At 44.5% G+C, this 17,852-nt stretch overlaps 1 protein-coding gene across 1 annotated transcript in view; it reads right to left on the reverse strand.

The window, feature by feature from the left end:
• arfgap2 (ADP-ribosylation factor GTPase activating protein 2) overlaps nucleotides 1–16,973 on the reverse strand; it is a 28,349-nt gene extending 11,376 nt beyond the window's left edge. Inside the window, 8 exon segments of the mRNA XM_042335253.1 lie at nucleotides 1,107–1,151; nucleotides 2,066–2,119; nucleotides 2,640–2,727; nucleotides 6,644–6,721; nucleotides 7,981–8,112; nucleotides 9,085–9,157; nucleotides 11,755–11,873; nucleotides 16,884–16,973. Coding sequence (XP_042191187.1) covers nucleotides 1,107–1,151; nucleotides 2,066–2,119; nucleotides 2,640–2,727; nucleotides 6,644–6,721; nucleotides 7,981–8,112; nucleotides 9,085–9,157; nucleotides 11,755–11,873; nucleotides 16,884–16,952 — 658 coding nt within the window. The 5' untranslated portion in view covers nucleotides 16,953–16,973.
• Nucleotides 16,974–17,852: the final 879 nt, after the last annotated feature.

The raw sequence follows: 17,852 nt of genomic DNA on the forward strand, positions 1-17,852 counted from the left end.
TTAAAAAAAATTAAACATTCAAATGAACTAATAATAAATTCAACAGTTAGTTTTTTTGGGAACAGAGGGTCGTAAAAATAAGTTAATCCTTTCCAGACACTTTTGAAAGGAAGTTCAGCTTACAATTGCAGCAGTAGAGTCCTTTCATGGACACTTTCCAATTTTGCTGTGTAAAATGGGTGAGGCTTTTCTGCCATCATGTCATTAATGAATTAAGGACACAAATTCAAAATATGAAAAAATGCCAGAAAATGGCTATTCAAAATTGACAAGACAAAGACAGAATAGAAAAAGAGAAATACACAGAGTCAGACTGGATGAGAGGTACAGGGAGCCTACATAGGAGGAGGGGGAAGACAGAGAGCCTGATGTGGACTGGTTTGTGCAAAGATTCACTGTAAAGTGCAGTGACTACATTTTTAGGCCAAGAGGGCAGCCAATTTGCACACAGCAACATCCCACAAGCAGTCATGAAGTGAATGCCCAATTTTATCTGATGGATTGTTAGCCAGGACACCGGGGAGAGGCTCCTTTCTCTTTTTGAGTAATGCCATGCACTCTTTAATGTCTACCCGAACAGGCAGACAGGACCTTGGCTTTGCATCTCATCTGAAGGATGGGACCTCCTTGAATGCTCCATGAATGTCCAGCATTACATTGGAGTGTCAGCCTGGACTGTGAGCTCAAAGTCCTGACTGAGAACTTTCATATACATATTTAGACATAGTGAGCAACTGAGAGAGAAAAACGTACACAGGTAAACAGATACTATATAGAGAGGCAAAGAAAAAGAGAGATGTACATAACATGCACGCACAAGCAAAGAAACATGCAAATCCATCTGCCAAATATTCACAAGCAATGATGAAATTCAATAAGGTTAGAAATTAATTTCAGGCCGGAAAGAGTTAAAAATAATCAGTCGACTGGTTCAAAAGGTTTACAAATAAAAGGAAAAGCAGTGCAAACTGAAGTTCAATTAAAGCATTTCATCTGTATGGTGGTTAACAGCTGTTCTCCCCCAATTCCTGGAATTGTGATCGTGTTCATTTTGACTCAGAAAACTGAGGCAGCCAATAGCAATTCACAAACATCATAAAAGTCACCTTTGTTAGGTGTGACTCCTGCAGAAACTAAACTCATGGAGTCAGCTAAAATAGGGAAAAACAAAAGAATTTCTGAGTATCAGCCAGTAAAATTGTTGCTTTTTATGTATGATTTGCCTTATGCTCTAAACAGAGGATTTAAAACAACAAATTAAAAATCTACTGGTAAATTAACTTTAAAAAGTGATGCACCGTAAAGATCTATACAACAAAGCTTTTTTACCCCTAAATTGCTACTTTAAACCCAATCTTTATCAATTTCAGTGCCTGGACAAAGAGGTTTGTTTCACTGCAGATTTCAGTGTTGAAGCACTGGATTGTTTTTTAAAAGTTTAAAGTCAATATAGTTAATCATAATAATCCCTATAAATCACGTGCAATCACGGTATTGACAGCTCTCGTTTCTTTTTACAGCATTTGCTGAATGTGGAACATCCAATTATTTCAATGTTCCATCATCCAATGCTTAAGCTCGAGTTGTGGATTTCTGTGGGTGTGCCACAAAATTAAACAATTTTATACATTTACACCAACAACAACAAATGACATTTGTATAGTGCCTTTTACGTCAGGAGGACAGTTAGGGATCCGCACCCATCCCCTGGTGGTTGGGATCAGGAGTGGTGGTGGGCGGGAAGGTAGTGGTAGGAGGATGACCGAAGACACGGTCCAAGAGGAGGGTTTGAGACAAATCTTGAAGGAGGCAAGGGAGGGGGCGAGGCAGAGGGACTGCAGGATGGAGTTCCAGAAGGTGAGGGCAGAGAGGCTGAAAGCCTGCCTGCCAAGGGAGCGAACAGGTTGATAGGGCCTTAGCAAGTCACAGAGGTAAGGAGGCAAGGCCGTGGAGGGTTTTGAAGGTAAGGACCAGAATCTTGAACTGTATCCTCTGAGTGATGGGGAGCCATTGAAGCAACGTGCAATGATACACTGTAAAATAGAACAAATTGAAAGACAAGTACCTAATGCTTCTTTAGGTGAGACGCTGAGGACATCAATGTTCGGTCCATGGTCATCTGAAAAGCACAATATTTTTTAATTAAAAAGTATTTGTGTTTTTTTTTGAAAGATGTTTGTAAGTGGTTGTAAAACACTTTTCCCTGTGACCACACACTCACATTTGTACTTTGACCAAACAAAAAAACAGTAACAGGTGGCTTTAAGATTAAAATTGATGTTCCCCCTGGGTCTTCCAAGCTTTACCTGCTTCTGATTCACGAGCAAAATCGGTAAAAGCCGATTAGCATTGTTGAAGGCCATTCAGCAGGCAACTTCCCCACACTCTCTTTAAGCAGCAACTAAAATTGGGTTTGAAGGCTCTGTTGGGATGGAGCAGAGGGGAGCTGGCAATGGGACTGACTATAAGACATTGTTCGTGTATCCAGGTGCCTTGTATGTTTGATTCCTCAACAATGATGTCCCTCACTCTACCAATTTCAGGTTTTGGTGAATCCCAAACAAGGGGCAAAGGTCAGGGACAGCTCTCTCATCTTAGTTTCTCCTTCCTCACTGGCCCCTCTGCTCCCCAAACCTTACCAAGATTGCCCTCTTGCTGTATTTTTTCAGACGAGAGCTGTAGAGGAGCTGACACAGCGGTTTGCTCTGTTGACCAGGTGCTAGTTGGCTGGAAATGGAAACAAAATATGGTCAAGAAAATCACAACCTTAGAAATTTCACCTCAATGTATTGCAATTTTCCTTTTTTGTAAGCACTTTGGCCTGTTTTCATCGTTTTTTTGTTCCATTATAAGCCCAAACTTTTATGTTAATTTCCATAAAAACAATATCCCATATCCAACATTCCAAGGCACTAACTTTATCACATTCTGAGGTTCTCACACCTGGCTCAAACTATAGCAAAGCGATCTGAAGGCGCAGAGTATGAACTGTTGAATATTTTATCTGTAAATGTACACATGAAAACTACAGTGCGATTATCAGGCAAATTAGATCTGGTTCACAGTCTTCACTGATAGCGAATAGAGTGTAGATATTGGAGATACATCTAGACTGCAGAGGTCCAAAGTAATTGATGCCTGATGTTTGAGGAGTACAGTAAGAACCTGTCATAATAAATTTGAAAATAGAGAGGCAGATACTGTCAAAGTGCATTGCAAGTTTTTATCAACTGCTGAAACATGACAAGCTGATCCTCAAAGGATTTCATTGATTTATTTCTCATATCAGATACCGTCCATGTACCTCAGCTATTTCAATTAGGGCTTAAAGCTGACACAGGCTCACACACATGTTAAGAAATACTGTTGTTATTGCAATGGGAAGATATCAGAATGAGTATTCTGGAAGGGATGAGATCAAATGGGTGATGGAACTTATTATATCCAAATCTGTTATGATCGCGTGATCTTATGGTTTCCAGGACATGGTACAACAGTGACACCAGCAGGAGGTTCATTTTACTACAGGTTGCTCAATTGTACCAACACCCTCTGGTGGCACCATGTTTAACACATGCCACCTTTCTTAACACCATTAACAGGCACTGCCAGAACAAAATACTGCATCACCGTACTGGAGACTAACTGATTGAGTGTTGTTGGTCACCAAGCTTGATGAAAGGAAGAAAGCAGCAAATTGCTCTGTAGTTTTCCTGAACTATCCTCATCAACTATCTTTTCTATCCCACATCTACGCCATGACTCGCTCTACCTTCCCCCACCTCTGCAAAATCGCCCAGCTCCGCCACTGTCTCTCACCGCAGGCTGCCAGAACCCTCATACATGCTTTCATTACATCAAGGCTTGACTATGCAAACTTATTGCTTGTTAGCCTCCCCAACTACTCCCTCCATAGGCTGTAGATAATAATAATAATCCTTGCATTTGATTTAGCGCTTTTCACGTCAGGAGGACGTCCCAAAGCGCTTCACAGAATATACTGTAAAGTGAATTGACTGTATATTTGATCACCCAGAACTCTTTGGCCCACGTCCTCTCTCGCATCAGGCGTGTCCCTATCACCCCCATCCTCACCCGATTCCACTGGCTTCCCATCACACAAGGACAGTTCAAGATTCTGGTCCTCACCTTCAAAGCCCTCCATGGTCTTGCTGCCCCTACCTCTGCGAACTCCTAAGCCCCTACCAACCTGCTCAACCTATCAACCTACCACCATTGGCCGGAGAGCCTTCAGCCACTTTGCCCACAACTTCTGGAGAGGCGGAGTCACCCCCCAATGACTCCGCCTCTCCCCCTCCTTAGCCTCCTTCAAATCCCGCCTCAAAACCTTCCTCTTCGACCATGCCATCAGTCAATCCCTTCCCCTCCTCTCCCTCCCTCCCTAACCACAGCTCAGGTCTGAAATGCTGTACACTATCCAGCGCCTTGGGATGTCCTCCCTACATGAAAGGTGCTATACAAATCTAATCTTGTTGTTGTTGCTCACTCCGTCCGCTCAGTGGGCTCCAGCCTGCTTCACGTCCCATACCTCGCTCGCCCCACTACGGCAGGCAGATCTTGTGCCACTCTGCCACCACGCTCTAGAACTCGACCCCTCCCTTGCCTTCTTCAAGACCCATCTCAAGAGCCTCCACTTCAACCGTACCTTCGATCTCCCTGCTTTCCCCCCTGCCCTCCAACCTCCCTGATCCCGACCCCCACCTCGGGTCCGAAGCTCTGTCTGTCCAGCGCCTTTGGACGTCCTCCCGACGTGAAAGGCACTATACAAATTTAATTTTGTAGTTGTTGTAGTAGTTAGTTATAATGAACTGAAATAATGCTAGCTGCTGCAAGTGAAATCTAATACCATGAGCAGTGAAGGCATTGTGGAGTCCTGTAGCTTAGTAGTTAAAGAGCACTCGCCTCACAAGCGAGAGGACCTGGGATTCCCAGCAGGGTGAAATGTTGGGCAAGTTTCCTTACTCCACACACCTGTTTACCTAGCAGTAATTAGGAATCCTGTTGTTAGTCGATTGGCGGATCGCTTTTTCGAAGATAATAATCCCTTCAAAAAAAATTTTTAGAAATGATAATTTGACTGTTTGTGGGACACTACTGTGTGCAATTGGCTGCCATGTTTTGCCCACTTTACAGTATATTCTGTGAAGTGTCTCGAAGGCATGATAAGGTGCGATATCAAATGCAAGGATTATTATTATTCTTTGGAAACAAGTAGCCACAGTTTGAGAGCACTTAAAGCCCTTTCTTAGATTCTTTTTTGTCTGAAGGAGCATCAAATTCAACAATAATCTAACATTTACCAACATTACCACTTTGAAGCATTAAATTTACTTTGATGAGTTAATAAGGCTAAAGTATCCCCATGATTTAATCTCCACAATGTTCTCTATCACTTACTTCCCACAGTAATGCATTAGGAAGAAAGATTCAAACTCCTCCAAAGATCAAGTCAGTGGAGGCATCACCAAACTAAACAGAACAGGTTTTACTCTCAAATAGTACTACCTTATCTTATCTCACCCATAATCACAGGTGGCAGGGTAGCTAGGGCCCCCAAATCCAACTTGTCTCCAGTTTTGACAAATAGGATGTTGTGTCCGGAGAGGGACGCTGCTTTCCACAGTGTGCAATGGGACGTGAAGTAAAGCGAGCGTGGCAGTCAGAGTTGAGTGAGCTGGAGTTGCATCCAGTGCCAGGGCACACACACGCACGCACTCCGCAGCCCCCCCCAAAAGTATTTTCACCTGTCACCTATGCCCATGATTGACTTGTTTGTCTGTGAGTTATGGAGGGAGTAAGGGGGAAATAAATCAGCCAAGGGTCTCAGTGCTGATCACAATCTCGTGCTCCTGTTAGAAAATGATCATGTGCACACATCAGACAAGGACAGCATCAGGCTTGGTTATTATCTAGGCCAATAGAAAAGTGGTATCGCACCTTTTCCGCGGAATCCGCTATAAACGACTCTTCACTACAAACAGCCCTTTCTCTACTAACCTGTGCACACAGTGTGCTAGGCCCCGGGCCTCTGCGCGCTGTTTGCTCGACGCTGCTACTTTGGGCGGAGCGGCTCCAGTCATTACTTCTTTGAAGCGTTAAATTCACTTTGATGAGATAATAAGGCTAAGACGCAGCGCAGGGAGTGTTGGGATTGTAGAAGTGACGCGAGCAGGAAATCGGCTTCTCCCGGTGCCCGACCTAACCTGAGCTCCTGCGACCAATTCTTGGTAAGTGCTGTACTGTTCAAATTAACATTTTTGGTATTTTAAACATTACTATAGGTTTAGGAAATTTACGCCTATAGTTTTAATCCAGGTTGTTTCACAAAATGAGTCTCTCAATAGTACCAACCAACCCTCCATAATTTCCCGGAAAATTTACCAAATACCTCCGCACTTTCCTGCAAAATCTGTCAAACGCCCTGCAATTTTTGACAAATATTTCAAGGTTATTACACATTCACAGTGACTGAGAGCTGCCAACACATGTGAAGGCCATGGGGGTAAGGAACTGGAGAACTGCTGGAAGCTGTGGAAGTTTACCCGGCCACAAGTCAGCACTTACCTTTAGGAGAACTGGAAGGAAGGAAGAAAAGGGAAAAATTGGCAAACCAAAACCTTACCACAGAATGAGAGGCAAAGAAGTCTTCCTCTTTAGCTTGAGGGGACAACGGTGGATTTCCAGACTCAGTAATCCACAGCTAAACATACAAAGCAAAACATAGAACCAGATTAGCATCAAATCCCCGCATTGGATTCAGCCTCCTGTTTGACTTGATCCATTTTTTTTTTTGAGTTTCTATTCTCTCCCCCTGTCTAAAAAAAAGGATAATTGGTGTAATAATAATACTTACATTTGATATAGCACTTTTCATGTCTTCTAGACGTCTCAAAACGCTTCATAGAATATGCCGTAAAGTGAATTGACTAAATTTGTGGGCGAAACGCGGCAGCCAATTGCGCACAGCAGTGTCCCACAAACAGTCGTGGATTGAAAATGACCAATTTATTATTGTTTTGTTTTTTGGAGGGATTATTATCAGGTGAGTAAGGAAACTTGCCCAAAGTTTCGCCTTGCCTAGACTTGAACTCAGGTGTCTCGCTTGCAAGGCGAGTGCCCTAACCACTGAGCTATAGGACTCCAAGGATTACAGGTAATACAGGATTCTTGCAATCAAAAGCCTGTAGGAAATCAGAAAATCAGTAACCTTTCTGAATTGAGAATAAATGAACAATATTCTTTGTTTAAACAAAGCTACTTTGTGAGATAACGAGAGCTGGCGACCTTAATAGGGCAGTAACAGAGTCCAACCATGTGAGAGAAATTAAGACTAGCAGATAGAGATTATGAGGGAGGCTTAAATGATCTAGTTGCTTAAAACCATGGGCGTCAATTCAACTCCTTCGCAGTCAAGTAAGTAAGAAAATCACCAACTGTATCACAATATCCAGAAAGTGGGAAAAAGCAAACTAGATGCTCATAAGTTGATCATAATTCTGAAAGCACAAGCTCCTCAATGTCTGATTGCTTTAAAAATGTAGAAGAGTTAAAACACCCAGTAAATGGTAATATTGTTTACCACATTAACTAAGTAATTAAATTTTTCTACCAATACACAACAACATTTCAAACCTTCTCTGGAGCCTACCAACACTGTCTGTGTTCTATATGAACACAAAGTCCTGTACATTCCTGTGTTTAAGCGCTGAGAAGCTACTCTATGTGGAGGGCCCTTATATAACTGCAAGTTGTTGTTGTTTCGTTTCTAATTAAGATTAGTAAAATCTATTCAAAGTAATTTAGCAGAGTGGTCTATATGCACTGTATATGAGCCATACTTATACAGATAGTACTGAAGTAGAGAACAAAGTATTTACATGAGCACCGACTGACTGTACGTGGAGTGAATCCTGGATTATCTACCACAAAGGAAGCAATCTTACACTTATTCACACTTACTTCAGTTCCATATTTTCTGGTTGCAGCAACTGCTAAAGATCTGAGCTTCTCTCTATAAAGCAGGGCAGCACGACTGTTGTATTTGGCATTACTGTCATTAGTGTCACATCCATGTTGTCGGAAAAACGCCAGCTAAGGAAGGAAGGGAATGGCAAAAGTTACTTCTGCTGTTGGATCACTCACACAAATTTGAGATTAGCCAAAAAGGAAAAGTATAGACTTCATAGTAGAACAATGATTTAAGTCACTGTGACTGGCATCGTGCCAGCCTTGCCACAATACTTGTAGCATTACCTGAGTCCTGAATTGGTACTGAGCACCATTGTCCTTGTTAAAGAAAATGTTGATTCAAGTTATTTAAAACACTTCCAAGAGCTGCAGGACTCAATAATGACAGGAATAAATCATGCAGATTTATAAAGGTGACAGAGCAATTGTGTATTCTTCACGTGATTTAAATTCAATGATTCAACTGCAGGCTACACAGATAATTGAATTTAGTTTATTACTGAGAATTGAAGAGGGTCTATAACTAGCTGTTAACTTTTACATTCAACTTGATCTACACAATGGTAAAGAAACCCTTCATGACAGGAGTATTTCACACAGCAATGCATTCCTTTTAGATTAAGAAAGTAAACATAATCTCGATCAGGACTCTGCCCTTTCCACCTGACTCAGGAGCTTTTGTTGACATTGCCAAGTGTCTTGCTGGCACTGTTGCCCTCACTGACATCCAGACAATATGCTTTACAACAGTGTCAATAGACATTTTCCCCTTCCTTACACCAAGGTCAGTGAGGCAAACTATCATTTTAACTGTTGCACAACCTGAGATCACAATACTCCACAGATTTAAGATTAAACCTGTGAAGTTCTGGACTTCAATCCTTCAGTTTCATCACAGACACTAGCGCTTAACAAGTTAGCTACTGGAAGAGATCAGGATCTCTATTCTTGTAGCTTTTATCCCAACGTCCAAAAGAGACAAATCTTGTCACTTTCTACAAAGTGAAAATCAGAGGCACAGAACACAAACGCAAGACTGGAATGACTGAAGGGGTCTGGGAGTCCTTCAAACCTTTAAGAAACGTTTCTACTCACAGCATTAGCATTGCCGCCAAGCTGCATACATCTCAGCTGAAACCAGGTCCAATTTGAATCCAGTTCTGTAGACCTAGAACAACCAATAACAAACAAATTTGCAAAACAGATGAGAATGAGCATTCAGTTAGGCAATATGAAAGTTGCGAGTTCAAAATCCACGTCAGGACTTTGAACTCACAATCTAGACTGACATTCAAGTGTAGTATTGCGAGAATGCTGCATTATCAGAAGGGCTGTTTTTTGGATGAGATGTTCGGATAGATATTAAAGATCCCGTGACATTACTTGAAAAGAAAAGGGAAGTTTTTTTTCTGGTATCCGAGCCAACAAAATTCCAGAAAACAACAATAACTTGCACTTATATAGGACCCTCAACGCAGTGTCTCAGAGAGCCCTTGACCCCGAATCAGGGGTGGGGGTGGGGGGGGGGTGGGGGAGGTGATCGTAAGCATGATCGAAAAGGAAGGTTTTCAGGCAGGAGTTGAAAAAGGGGAGAAGGGACAAGGTGGAGGGATTGAGGGAGAGTGTTCTTGAGTTTCGGGGGGAAGTGGCTGAATGTACGACCTCCAATGGTGAGCGGAGAGCACGGGGGATAAGCAGGAAGCTGGTGCCAGTCGAGCAGAGGCACCGGGTGGTGGATTGGGGAGTGAGGAGGTTGGAGAGGTAGGGAGGTGCCAGGGAGTGAAGGGATTTGAACACGAGTGTGAGGATCTTGAAGTTGATCCGTTCGTTGACGGAGAGCCAGTGGAGCCTGGGCAGAACTGGTGAGATGTGGGTATGGAGTTTGATCCGGGTAAGTCTGTGAGCGGCAGAGTTTTGAATAAGCTGGATTTTTGGAATAGTGGAGCTGGGGAGCCCGGCAAGGAGTGCATTTTGAGTAACCCAGGCGGGAGCTGACAAATCATGCACAAGAGTTTTGGACGCATTTGGGGTAAGGTACGGTGAAAGGCAGGCAATGTGGCGGAGATGGAAGAAGTGGTCCTGGTCAAGGACCAGATGTGGGAGAGGAAGGAAAGTTGGGGGTCGAACCAGACGCAAACTGCAAACTGGTTGCAGTGAGTCTGAGGGAGAGCCCAGGAAGGTTGAGAAGTTCAGATCCGCAGAAGTGAACACTTCGAAGAAAGCCAAGGATTATGACTTCCGTCGTATCCACATTCAGCTGCAGGAAGTCTAATCCAGGCCCTGATGTCTGCCAGACAAGCTGATAGAACATTGACGGACCTGAAGTCGATATTGGAGGAGACGAAGTGTGTCATCCACACACACATGGAAGTTTACCCCATGTCTGTGGATGACATCACCCAGAGGGAGCATATAGATGAAGAAGAGGGCCAAGGATGGAGCCCTGGGGTACCAAGCAGGTGACTGGGCTGGGGCAGGAGGAGAAACCATTTACCAAGATGAAGTGGTGGCGGTTAGTTAAGTAGCTAAACTGGTCATTCACTTCATGGCTGATTTTAGGATCTTGCTGTGCCCTAAATTCACTGCCAGATGTGCCCACAAATAGTCACAAATTTCCAAACCAGCACTCTGAGGAATTTCAAGATGATGGTACAAATGCAGTGATTAGTACTTAGCCAATAGCAACAACAAAATTACATTTGTATAGCGACTTTCACGTCGGGAGGACGTCCCAAGGTACTGGACAGTTAGTGTTTTGGACCTGAGCTAGGGGTCGGGATCGGGAAGGGTGGCGGGCTGGAGGGAGGGTGATCAAAAGCACGGTCAAAGAGGAGGATAGCCAAGGTAGGGTTTGTCAAATTATATCGGAATCAGTCCTGGTTGTTGCACTTTACCTCTGCAAATTCTAACACAAAGCTAATCGTCTTAAACTGCAAGTTTCAGCACATGTAATCCTATTAAAATATAAATTTTGAAATAATCTATAGCATTCTTTAGTTTTTTTCTTTTAACAAAAAATTGCAATTTCATTGATCAGAAAGTGTAAAATTCACTGCTTTTCAACACTCTTGGCAGATTGTAAGACATCGTATATGGACATCCATGAAAAATTTAGTCACTGTGAAATCGTTACCAAAAGTCAAAAAATGAAAAACTTCCAAAACAGTAAACAAAGCAAAACTACATCGATGCACTCAAATATAATGTTTAGAAGCGTTCAATGGAAAAATTTCACCCACAAAATATACTTTACAGTATATTCGATGAAGCACTTTGAGACACCTCAACTAAATCATTAGGCATTTTATCAAATGCAAGGATTATTATTATTGAATTTGATGGTTTGCAAAACATTGCAAAACATTGCTCTCAATTACTTCAACGTCATATACTGAGTCCTAGCTTGCTGTTGAGCAATTCATCTTATATTGCCTGTACACAAATTTACTCTGTAAAAACAGAATAACATTTTGCTCCATAACGTGAGTAATTGAAATATCCACTGGTTTTAACATGTTGAATAGGTTGGTGTACTTTCAGAAAGGCACTCACGTATTACTATGTTAAAAAAAATCCTGTTGGAAGCGTTTTGAGATGCCATCCTGACGTGAAAGGCGCAACGCAGAATGTATTTTGTAGCAATATATTTAAATGCAATGTATCCTGCATCCAAATATTGAAGGGGAAAGAAATCTGAATAAAAGTCACAATAGGAACAAATGTCATTCTATGTTCTTTACACAGCAAGGCTCAAAGTTACTTTACCTGATAAAACTCAAGTGAACACCAAGGGATCGATGTGTCCCAGAGCAGTCAATGCAGAGAAAGACGCCATACGTTATACTGGCCCAGGTGGGGTTCTTGGTACAGCAATCAAAACAGGCCTGAAACAACAGATTTTCAAAGGACATCAGCAGGCAACGCTCATTCAGTCTGGAACAACTTTTAGACAGTCAGGCAAAGCTGAAAATTCTGCTATGGCAACACTCTCTGAAAGCATAAAATACAAAAACTTCAAGCTGCTGTCTAGTGTTTTGCTCAACAGCACATTTATTATTACGAAAAGAGTTCAAAGAAAAAAAGCACAGGAATCACTTGTTAAGAAAATCTATAAAGCAGCCACAATTTTTTTAGAAGACATATTTTCCTGTTTTTTTCAAGATTCTACCCATGTGCGGCATCACTTCCAAACACTGAAGACACAATTATAATTTGCGTCTACCTGTCCCAGGCAGGGTGAAACTTTAAGCAAGTTTCCTTACTCCACACACCTCTGTTTAAGCCTAGCATTAGTAGGAACCCACTTGTTAGTTGATTGGCGGATGGCTTTCCGGGGATAATAATCCCTTCAAAAAAACAATTTATCACTCATTCCATGACTGTTTGTGGGTCATTGCTGTGCACATTTGGCTGCCGCATTTCGCCTCGCAAAATATACAGTCAATCCACGCTTTGACATGTCTCAACGATTTGATAAGGCGCTATATCAAATTAGAGGATTATTATTATTTTTATTATTTTCCAACAAGTGAAAATTGCTAGGTTTGTTCATTAGTATAAAAATTTAAAAGCACCATGGCTATTTGTGGAACTTGGCTGGTTGTGTTTGCCTACAAAACCAGTCACTTGCATTTAACACTCATTACCGTTTCAACACATTTCGATGTGATAAGACGGTATAAAATTGTGGGTTCAGTTAACTACAGTATAGGATATTTTATGCATTTAAGGAAGTTGACAAGTAAACAACAGTTTTAAAAGAAACTAGTAATATTACAATAAAATATAATGCTGACTGATGTATTCCATAAAAATAATGGATTGAAAATGAATCAATCAGCCTGGTGCAATAGTAGCACTCACGCCTCTAAGTCAGAAAGTTTCTGAATTCAAGCCCCGCGTCAGGACACAGAATCACATAGTCTAACATTCCAATGCAGTGCTGGGGGTGTGTAGCATTGTCGGAGGTGCTATCCTTCGATGAAATGTTAAACTGAGGTCCCATCTGTCTGTTCAAGTGAGTAGCACAATTCAAAAAGAGAGTGGAGTTTCTTCTGGTATCCTGACTAACAATCCCTCCAAATAAAATTGGTTAGTTCATTCCATGGCTGTTTGTGGGACAATGCTGTGCACATCTGGCTGCCGCATTTCGCAAACAAAATACAGGCAATCCACTTTACAGTACATCCTGTGAGGTGCTTTGAGACATTCTCAACAACGTGATAAGGCGCTATATCAATTGCAAGGTTTGATATCAAAATGTACATGGGCAATTTTCATTGGTTTCATTTGGTCAAGTATTTCCTGGAATAATCTGACTAACACCTTCCACACCTAGTTTTTTATTGTAATGGCAGAGGAAGGAGTTTCACTAAAAATAAGAAGTGTGGACTTTTCATACAATCAGCAGGAACAGTACAACCAAATACATCCTGTTTCACCAGGATACTCGCTGGTACAGAATTTAGTAAACACTTCAAAATGTAATTCAGAGATCTGGAAACCCTAAGAATTTAAGTGGGCAATTTTAAGAATTAAGAATAATATAGCATTGCCTTCCAAGATTAACAGAGCTAAGTGGGAAGAATTTCTTCTCCCAGTGAATCTCGTCCACAGTTGATTCTAAATCAATCGTGGACAGAGGAACCAAACCCGAGCACATTAACGGAAGTAGATTCTGGATGTTAAAGCACCGACTTTTCAGATGCGTATAATTGGTTTCCAGCATAAAAAGCATATCCAGTTGTATCCTAGGACAAGAGAACATTTAGGAAGAGAAAACAACTACAACAAATTACACTTGTATTGCGTCCTTCACATTGGAAAGACGTGCCAGGGCACTGAACAATTAGGGGTTTTGGATCCGAGCTGGGATTTGGGGTCAGAAGGGCAGGGGAGTGAGGGTGGGACAGTGGCCAAATGCATGATCAAAGAGGAAGGTCTTTAGACAGGTCTTGAACGAGGCAAGAGAGGGAGTGAGGTGGAGGGATTACGGGATAGAGTTCCAAAGTGTGAGGGCAGAGATGCCAAATGCCCGACCGCCAATGGTGGGCCGGGAATTGCGGGGGAACTGTAGCAGGCCGGTGTCCACCAAGCGGAGGGAGTGGACAGGCTGTTATGGAGTTAGGAGGTTATAGAGGTAAGGGGGGAGCAAGACCGTGGAGGGTTCTGAAGGTTAGAACGAGGGTTTTGAACTCAATTCTCTGAGGGATGGGAGCCAGTGATGCTGGGACTCAGGTGAATGTACGACTCAGGCAATTATACGATTTATAAAGATAAGACTTCAGTGAATTTTACTGTTACATGTACCTAAACAGTAAGCATCGCACCTCACAAAGAATTTGGTCAGATGGGCAAGGATGGGGGTGATCAGTTCAAAAATGCCATTAGGCCAAATAAGTCTGTTCCTATCCAACTGAACTCACAATGGATAACCTACTGGAGCCTGTCTGCCTCAGTCCCAACATCAATGTTTTACACAAAATATAAGGCAAAATATCTTGCCTGCAAAACATAGTCATTACACTTTACAGTAAATCCTGTGAAGCACTTTAAGACATCCTCCAGACGTGAAAGGCTTATATTAAGCACAAGGACTATTATTATCATTATAGAGTAATGAACTGTATGCTTTGGACATCACATCTGTGGAATGTTATAATAATAATCCTTGCATTTGATATAGCGCTTTTCATGTCGGGAGGACGTCCGAAAGCGCTTCACAGAACACACTGTAAAGTGAATTGACTGTATTTTTTGGGGGCGAATGCGGCAGCCAATTGCGCACAGCAATGTCCCACAAACAGTCGTAGATTGAAAATGACCAATTTATTATCGTTTTTGGTTTTGGAGGGATTATTATTAGGCTCTGTGTGGAGTAAGGAAACTTGCCCAAGGTTTCGCCCTGCCGGGAGTTGAACTCAGGTCTCTCGCTTGCAAAGCGAGTGCTCTAACCACTGAGCTACACGACTCCAATGTTATGGACATTGGGTGTCAGCCTAGTTCAGTTGGTATCATTCTCACCTCAGAGTCAGAAGGTTCAAATCCCAGGTCAGGACACGGAACCCTTTTAGTCTATGCTGCAATGGTGGGATTGTACCACATTGTCATTGGTGCCGTCCTTCAGATGAGGTTGTGCGAAGAAATCAAAGTGGTTGTGATAGGAAACTGAATGGGACTCAGGTGAATGTACGACTGAGGCAATTATACGATTTATAAAGATAAGACTTCAGTGAATTTTACTGTTACATGTACCTAAATAGCAAGCATCGCACCTCACAAAGAATTTGGTCAGATTTGTAAATTAGATTGGCTTGTATTTGAAAATTCAATCTTTCATATGGTTCTCATTCACAACCTTCTGGCACGCTGAATACACTGTGTATTTGGGTCGATTTGCGGATCACTTTCCAGGGGTAATAGTCCCTTCCAAAAAAACAGCGGTCACTCAATCCACGTCTATTTGTGGGACACAGTTGTGCACAATTGGCTGCCACATTTTGCCCACAAAATACACGGTCACTACACTTTACAATAGATCCTGTGAAGTGCTTTGAGACATTTCAACGACTTGATAAGATGCTTTATCAAAAGCAAGGACTATTATTATTATTACGGCTGGTACACAAAATACACAGTCACTACATTTTTTTTTAAAAAATCATCTTCCGAATAAAACTTTACTGGAGCTTCCTCAAGGGGAAATCCTTTGGTTAACATTCAGAAAGCTCTTCAGACTGACTTTCCTGACCCTCCACAGTTACCCGATGAACTGCACCGAGGCTCACCTTTATTTGTAAACATTGGTATTTCAACAGTAACAACAGCCACAGCGTCAGGGACCTGGAGAGGCCACAATCACACACACACATACACACACACCCACACTCACATACAGACACCCACACAGACAGACACACAGACAGACACCCCCACACAGACACCCACACACAGACAGAAAACACACACCCACACACAACCCCCACACACCCACACAGACACACACAGAAACCCCCACAAACACCCACCCACACCCACACAGACACCCCCACAAACACCCACACACACACCCACACACCGACACAGTGACAGCCCGATCCCCGACCACAGCCTCCAGCTCCCGGCTCCCACCTCACGTCCTCTCTCCCCGGGCTCCTCACCCCCAATCTTCTTGTCTCTCCCCTCTCCCCCCCGGGCTCCCCCTCTGCCGGTCTCTCCTCTCCCCATCTCCCGTCCCCCGGTCTCCCCCTCCCCGGTCTCCCTCCCCCGGTCTCCCCCTCCCCCGGTCTCCCCCTCTGCCGGTCTCTCCTCTCCCCATCTCCCGTCCCCCCGGTCTCCCCCTCCCCCGGTCTCTCCTCTCCCCCGGTCTCCCCTCCCCGGTCTCCCCCTCTGCCGGTCTCCTCTCCCTCTCCCCCCGGTCTCCCTCCCCGGTCTCTCCTCTCCCCCGGTCTCCCCTCCCCCGGTCTCCCCCGGTCTCTCCTCTCCCCCGGTCTGCCCCGGTCTCCCCCCTCTGCCGGTCTCCCCTCCCCCGGTCTCCCCCGGTCTCCCTCCCCCGGTCTCCCCTCCCCGGTCTCCCCCTCCCCCCGGTCTCCCCCCGGTCTCCCCCGGTCTCCCCTCCCCCGGTCTCCCCTCTGCCGGTCTCCCCCGGTCTCTCCTCTCCCCGGTCTCCCCCCGGTCTCCCCTCCCCCGGTCTCCCCCTCCCCCGGTCTCCCCCGGTCTCCCCCTCCCCCCGGGGCCCGCGGCCTATCCGCACTGTGCGACGTGTCACTCGAGCCGCCGCTTCGGATGTCTGACCGGCCGCGGCCCCGGGGGAGCGAGAGAGCCGCGGCCCCTCCCCTCCCCCGGGCCGCCGGGGCCCCGCTGGCCGCCTCCCCGCCGACCGTCAGGCCGCTCACCTTGTTGGTGGAGACGGAGCGTAACCGTTTGAAGATGGAGCCGATCTCCTGTTTATTGGCCTCCGACATCTTGGCAGAAGCGGCGGCGGCGGCGGCGTCAGCGGCTGGAGAGCACTTCCGGGGTCAGAGGGTGGAGAGCACTTCCGGGGTCAGAGGGGAGAGTGTGAGCCTCACTCACTCACTCACTCACTGCTGTCCTGGGGCTGAGGGTTCAATCCCCGCCCCTCCCTCCCTCCCTCCCTCCCTCCACACTGTCAGCTCTTAACACCAAGTGTTTTGTGTGTGTTGTTTTCCTCAGTGAGGTTAGCTCTCTGGCCTCGAGTCACAAAACTCTCCGGACTTTCCTCTCCGACAGCGCCTTCGGTTATCCTGACCCACCGCCAACAGCCCCCCCCCCCCCCCCCACCCCGGGATCCGTGACTGTGAAGCGCTCTGAGACGCCGTCCGGCGTGGAGGGCGCTGTATAAATCCAAGTTGTTGTGCGTGTCCCCTCCCACCTTTGCCCTCCACCCCTCTGGCTCCAGCCCTCCAGCTCCTCCACTGTCCCAGCGCCCTGGGACATTCTCCCGCCGCGAAAGGCGCTGTGTCAATTTTGTTCATATCGCTGTAGTATTTCCCCCACAAATACGCGGTCGCTCCACTTCACAATATAACTCCTGTGAAGCGCTTTGAGGCATCACAACAACATGATAAAGTACCTCCCATCAAATGCAAGGATTGGAATTATTATAAATGCAATGTCTTGTTGTTTTGCACTCATCATTCAGACTGATAACCACTGGCTCAATTGGTAGCACTCTTAGCCACAGACTTTGGGCTCATGTAGACGAGGCTGACACTACAATACAGGGGCAACTCTGCAGTCTCAGAGGGCCTTCCAAAGCACATTAAACCAATTTGTGAATTCTCCAGGATCAACAATTCCTCCAGATTAAAAGAGCGATCATTAATAAATAATCATTGTATTTG

The sequence above is a fragment of the Callorhinchus milii genome, unplaced genomic scaffold (assembly GCF_018977255.1).
Source record: "Callorhinchus milii isolate IMCB2004 unplaced genomic scaffold, IMCB_Cmil_1.0 Scaffold5, whole genome shotgun sequence".
Lineage (NCBI taxonomy): Eukaryota > Metazoa > Chordata > Chondrichthyes > Chimaeriformes > Callorhinchidae > Callorhinchus > Callorhinchus milii.